We start from the raw sequence: 6,960 nt of genomic DNA, 5'->3' as shown, positions 1-6,960 counted from the left end.
TCTCTCTCACACACACACACACACACACACAAATGTGCATTTTCATAAAGCAGCTCAAAGTGTGCAACATCTCCAGACGCACGGCCACGCGCTTTATTGTCGCGTGAGGCGTTTTAGCGTCAATCTGTGGACAGCTACGCCACTTTTGGCTCAAGAGCCCCTCTTAAACCGTCCTGAAGGTATTGTCTGGGGTCGGCGCGAGCTAATCTTTGCTGTGTTTGGGCGGTTTTCACAGCAGAGGAACCGCAGGTGAAGAGAAGCGCGTCAACTGTCACCATCATGCACTCACCGCAAACAAACACGGCGCACACCGTCTTCGTCTTAGGTTTGGGTTTCGAACCACTCACATTCATCATTTCTTTGCAATCCAGCGCACCTCGTTCACCTTTTTATAGCATCCCACCTAAGTCTATGTATACGTAATGACAGGGACGAGCGGTTGACTTTTGGATCACCTACTAATCTATTGTGCGGGAAAGTGCCAGATCAGCATGCAAACACAACTTTATTTGACTTCTCTAAATGTAACCTCATTGTGCAGTCACTCGCTTTCATTGGAAAGCGCGTCTATTTGGAGACTAAATTGCGCATGGGGTGAATGTAGGCTGTTTTGAGACTGGAATTACGCTTGGATCAATTCGGGCTTTTGTTGAGACGCCTTGGTAACAGTTTTGTGTGTGTATTACACATGATTGTAGTGACCGCCTCCTCTCGGCCGCGGCCGCGCCCCCGCGAGGGGAGGGGAGCGCGCGCGTCATCGGGAGCTTAAATGCGCCGGAGCGCGCCGTCCAGCGACGAGAGACCGAGAAGCCGTGGAGAAAGCGCACCGTGCCTTATATACCCACTATATTTGGGAGCTCTGAACGCGGTTTCCTCCGCTCGCACAATTGGTCCAGGAGAGGTATTTATTAGGTAGGAGGCGCTCCTGCCGGACACACTTCGTTCATGACTCTGGAAGCTCGCTCGGGGAAAAAGCGCAGCGCAGTTTGACATCTGTTCGGTAGCAAGTGCGACAAGGCAGAAGAGAGTTACAGCGCAGCACGCATCTTGGAAATGGCTTTACCTTGCCTTTTGCCTTCGATTTCAACGTTTGCAAACCAGAAGGAGAAACTTTGGGAGGATGTAAGTATTTGACTTTAAAAAAAAAAAAAGTTTTTGCACTCGTTAAATGGTGAAACTAGGGTGAATTAAGGGGACACCAAACCTCAAAAGTGGTTAAAACACTGCGGGGGGGAGAAAAATGTTTCTAATTAAGCGAATGTGTTGGTTTTCCACTTGTTTGCACTAGATAAAACAAACTCTGAAGAAGCACATCAGAAAGAGCAAAAAACAGCATAAATGATCTATATATATATATATATATATATATATATATATATATATATATATATATATATATATATATATATACACTTGTAAACATTTAAAGTGCATCAAAACCTTTCATCAAAGTTGTCCTAAAACCGAAAACAAGATGCGTTCTTGTCTTAGGACAACTTTAATGAACTTTTTTGATGTGTGTATATATATATCTATAAACACTGGGGGAAAAAATGTATTTGCGAAAATATTTGCGTTTGCGTGTATATGGTCGTTATATGTATACATGTAAATATATATGAAACAAGATACAGATATACAGATAGTTTTTTGCTGTTTTAGCATGTTTTCTTGCGATTTGCTGCTTTGAAGTGTCGGGCTGACAATCACTGTAAACTATAAACGTCAAAAGCGTAGACGTGCCTCCAATGCGGCTCTAGAAACGCTCTCAAAACGAGCCACGCAGAAGCGTCTGAAAGCGGTTTTTAACTCGAAGCACTTCTGATTCTGTCGCAGAGGTGGAAATGCGAGGAGGACAAACCGCTGGGCTGCCCTCCGCTCAACGTGGCACAGCACATGGACACTTGTCGCAGCCGCAAGGACGACGAGGACCTCAGTAATTATCTGGACCTGGAGTTTATCCTGGCCAACACGACGGGACCTCTGGAGGCGGGAGCTGAGTTCGTCCCGCACGCGGAGCCCTGCGGCATGTACTCGACGGGAGCGTACGTTCCTCCGGAGCAGTGCAGCGCTCCTCCGCCGTACTCCAACAGCCTGATGGCCGAGCTCCTGAGGTCCGACGTGGACGGCACCTACGACGGCGCCGTTCAGGGCCGCTTCGTCATCAACTCCTTCCCCAGACAGGACTTTGTCGATATCAAAGTCGAGCCTCCCATGGACGGTTACGGGCCGGTGATGGGCATGGTGCCGCAGAGCTGCCAAAAAATCAAGCAAGAGGGCAACGTTTCGTGCATGATGTCTTTCGAGCAGCCCAGGCTGGCCGTTTCTCCGCAGGCCACGGGGAACATGACGCCTCCGCTGAGTCCGGACGACTCCCACCTGCGCCAGACCGCGTTTCCCCAGGCTTTCCATCACTCGCCTCCGGCCTACGCTCAAATGCAGCTCCCTTACACGGCGGCGCACCAGTTCGGCTTGTTCGAGGACGCCATGGGCATGCAGCCCAGCATGCAGAGGGCTCTCCTGACTCCTCCGTCCTCCCCGCTGGATCTAATGGAGTCCAAACCTAAGCGGGGGCGGCGCACCTGGCCGAGGAAGCGCACGGCGACGCACACCTGCACCTTCGCCGGCTGCGGCAAGACCTACACCAAGAGCTCGCATCTGAAGGCGCATCACCGAACCCACACCGGTAAGAGCGCGTTTGAGTCCGTCTCTGGCATGCATTTGTGTTTTGTAAACCGGTGAAACTCATCCAGTCGCTTTGCGTCACCAGGTGAGAAACCGTACCACTGCAACTGGGAGGGATGCGGATGGAAATTCGCCCGCTCTGATGAGCTGACGCGTCATTTCCGCAAGCACACCGGTCACCGGCCGTTCCAGTGCCATCTCTGCGAACGGGCCTTCTCCCGCTCGGACCACCTGGCTCTGCACATGAAGAGACACCTGTGAGGACTGGATCCGCAACCACATAACTGCCTTATTTAATGACTTAAAGCGTATTGTTGATTAAGAAGTATATCATCACACACTCTTAAAAATAGAGGTTCCAAAAGAACCGCTTCTGGTTCCCAAAGAACCTTTCAGTGTACTGAAAGAAGAGCATTCACTGTTAAGCTTCCAAAAGAACCATTTTTGGAACCTTTCAGCAATCGGTTCTTTAAGAATCTTTTTTTAAGTTTAAAGAACATTATGCCCAATGGATGTTAAAGGTTATTATGGAGCAATCGATCACGTTTTTGGTTCCCAAAGAACCTTTAAGTGTCCTAAAATATAATCTATAGAAGTTACAAAAAAATCTGAGGTTCCAAAAGAACCATTTTTTGGAACCTTTCGGCGATCGGTTCTTTAAGGATCTTTTTTAAATTTAAAGAACATTATGCCCAATGGATGTTAAAGGTCATTATGGAGCCATCGATTCCGTTTTTGGTTCCCAAAGGACCTTTCAGTGTCCTAAAATATAATCTATAGAAGTTACAAAAAAACTATAGAGGTTCCAAAAGAACCATTTTCGGAACCTTTCAGCGATCAGTTCTTTAAATAACTTTTTCATCATCTAAAGAAGCTTAATAATTACAGAGCCATCGATGCCAATAAAGACCCTTTAAATATAAATAAAATAAATTAGCAAAGGTTCCAAAAAGAGCCATGCTAGTTCCCAAGAAGTCATTTAAAGACCTTGGAAAGGATCCATCGATGTTGAAGGTTCTTTAAGCCAATAAGTTGTGATTTTATTTTTTTTTATATATATATAATCTGGAGAACTTTCCAATAAAGAAGGTTCCAAAAGAACAATTTTTAGTTGCCAAAGAACCATTCGGTGAAAGAACTATTCGTTTAAAAGTGGAAGGTTTATGGAAACCGCCGACGAACCTTTATTTTTAAGAGTGTACTTTTGTAACGAGTAGCTGGTACTACATAGATTGAGCTCTTTTTAAAGCCTTTAATGCGTCCTGAAGGGCTGGTCCTACGAATCCGAGACAGCCTGTACGTTTAACGGTGCCTTCCTGAAGCCACGAAGAGTGCAAAGCCTGACGACTAGCAAACCTCCAGTTTTCCATGTAACGACGACGACAATGTTTTGCTCTTGAAACTGCCTTGCTCCTATGCAACAAAACCGAGCTGCGTGTTCAAATGTGTTTGCATTTCTTTTCAGACGTCTCGTATCTCGATGCGCACCGTATGCACTAGGGCTTGAGGTCCTGGGTTTTTATAAGATTGTGTACATACATTTTATATTGTAAGTACTGTATTTATTGTAAATATTAAACTAAATTTGAATATATATACACATGCATCCATCTGGTCTCTCGTCATGTTGGGTCCGACCTATTGGACGTCGGCCGCTAGTCTCTCATTACGGGCTCCTTTGAAGCCACTGGAAAACGAAGTCCCCAGAAACCGGAGACGTTTATGGCGAGCGAGGGACGTCGCGCGAGTGCTATTCTTGAACCCCCACTCAAGCTGGAGTCGGGTATTATAGTTTAGACCGAGATGCTTTCCAGCTGCGTCAGGTCGAGGCCAGCAGCCTGTGGCTTCTGCCTATAAATACAAACACTACATTTACATAATTACAGAGAGAGAATTTAGATCCGTCTGGACGGAGGGGCGCTCGGCTCTCGGGCTGAAGATCCCAGACTCCGGAGACGCAGGAGAGACGCGGACATCAAAGAGACTCAAGGGGCGCTTTGATATCCAGCGTGGAAGATACAATCCCAAATCTGCATATTTCATAAAAACGTATTTGAGCAGAAAGACTGGAAAAGCATTCTGAGATTTTTAAAAAATAATTACTGTTTAGACACACCCGCAAATGGTATATTGTTACTATTTTTGTCTATTTTACAGAGAAACATGAACGTGTTCGGAAATGCTTTAGACGTCCTGTTAATCACAAGAAGTTCAAACATGCAAAAATATAAATCGAAATTCTATATAAAAATAAAATGTATGTGTCAATTGTACGTGCATGCAAAGTATAATAAATTCCTACCAAATTTTCATAAATGCTAAAATAATAAATAACTACATATACACACGTGTACATATATATATATATATATATATATATATATATATATATATATATATAAATAAAATTATTTATATATATATATATATATATATAGATATATAAAAAAATTATATATATATATATATATATATATATATAAATAAAATTAAATATATATAATATATATATATATATAATATATATATATATATATATATATATATATATATATATATATATATATATATATATATATATATATATAAATTTAAACATTTAAAAATATAAATCAAAATTCTATATAAAAATAGAATTTATATGTCAAATGTACGTGGCATGCGCATCATATTAAATTCCTATTGAATGTCAAAACGTGTGTAAATGAAGAATGGCGCTCTGTGCTTGTTTTCCTAGAGCTGTATATAATGTGTGTAAACAGCACTAGAGTTCCCTTTCATGCAAATTCGAGACAAAAAGAAGAAATGCGATCTTGACTATTATTAGCGACTCAGTCAAGCGGAGCAGAAATCTCATTTCACTTTTGTGCGCTGATGATAGTAACTTTTACTACCAATCTGACGTGAACAGAAAAACAAGCTTCTCTTCCCCCCCCCCCTTCAAAGCAAAGCGATTACGAAGAGCTGCGTTTACCGAGATGACTGCAATTCAACAGCTTTCAAAGCAGAATTAAACGACGTATATACGACTAGTCTATAAGAGATGAGACATACTTTTAAATCATGAACGTTGATTTAGAAAAGCGTCATGCAAACAAATACAGTCATTGTTGTATTTTTGAATTCAATTTCACATGCAATCATCTCTATTTTTGGTATTGATTATGAAAGGCATTAAAAAAAAGAGATAAAGTAACCTTTGGGTTCGATTATAAGCCGCAAGACAAAATCACTGCAAGATTGCGCTGAGAAGTCAGAAATGACATAAAAAAAGTAAAATTGCGAGAAAAGTCAGATGAAGAGCAAGATGAAGGGTTGTGAGATATCTACTGAAAGATATAAAGCAAGAATTATGAGAAAAGTTAGAACTGTGAGAAAACATTAAGAAAAGAAAGTCTGAATTATGAGATACAAGCTAAAAAATTGTCAGAACTGAGATACAAACTCAGCAATGTAAGAAAAATTTAATAACTATGAGGAAAATATAGAAGATGTAAAATAATGCATGCATTTTAAAACATAAAAAAAAGGGAAATTCTAAGAGATATAAATTCAGAACCTATATATAACTGAAATATAAACATAAGATTAAAAAAAATAAAAATAAGCAAGTTAGCGGAAACAGCTTCCATATGGAAACCAAAGGTCAAAGGTCATGATAATATAGCGCATCCGCGCTCAAACCACAGCTAAATCCAACGACTAGACGAGAACGACTAAACGAAGCGCAGGTGAGCGAAGACAAACACGGAGCCCGGCGTTTCTGTCACCTGAGCCCGTCTCATTTGTCCATCTTAAAATCAGCGCTTTCAGCGGCCTTCGGTAAATAAAAAGCGGCCGAGGAATTTCCTGTTATTCCAAATGGGGGTAATTAACATACCGGAGCTAAAATTCATGCAGCTGTTAAATTATTTTCACACTTAGATCTCAATCTTCTCCGAGGACTCCATTTCAGGCCGAGCTTCATTCTTTGAGCTTGCGTTACCCGGCGGGTCCAGAGAAAACAGCCATTTGCTGAAGCCCTTCACAGAGCATTTGCAAAAGACAGACGTCTGATGGACGCCGAACATAGAGAGACACGCGCTAGAGAGAGACGCTTTGCAGAACACGAGCAGATATGAAGCGCTGCAGGTGCACAAACTCACTCTTAACCTGACGATTTTGAGGCCGTGGCTTCTTTATTTCGTGCTCGTCTTTCCAGTCGAAGTTGCGTGAACGCCGAGCAGATCGGGAGATGTTGCAACACCGAGGTCAAGGCTTTCCTTTCCAGTAAAT

At 42.3% G+C, this 6,960-nt stretch overlaps 1 protein-coding gene across 1 annotated transcript; it reads left to right on the top strand.

The window, feature by feature from the left end:
* Positions 1-787: 787 nt before the first annotated feature.
* On the top strand, positions 788-4,279 carry klf2b (Kruppel-like factor 2b). Its single transcript, XM_043233479.1, has 3 exons — positions 788-1,122; positions 1,837-2,686; positions 2,771-4,279. The coding sequence occupies exons 1-3, from the start codon at positions 1,054-1,056 to the stop codon at positions 2,944-2,946; spliced, it is 1,095 nt and encodes a 364-aa protein (XP_043089414.1). The 5' UTR covers positions 788-1,053; the 3' UTR covers positions 2,947-4,279.
* The last annotated feature ends 2,681 nt before the right edge of the window (positions 4,280-6,960 follow it).

This window comes from Puntigrus tetrazona, unplaced genomic scaffold, assembly GCF_018831695.1.
Source record: "Puntigrus tetrazona isolate hp1 unplaced genomic scaffold, ASM1883169v1 S000000837, whole genome shotgun sequence".
NCBI classification, from domain to species: domain Eukaryota; kingdom Metazoa; phylum Chordata; class Actinopteri; order Cypriniformes; family Cyprinidae; genus Puntigrus; species Puntigrus tetrazona.
This window is presented reverse-complemented; position numbering and strand designations above follow the sequence as displayed.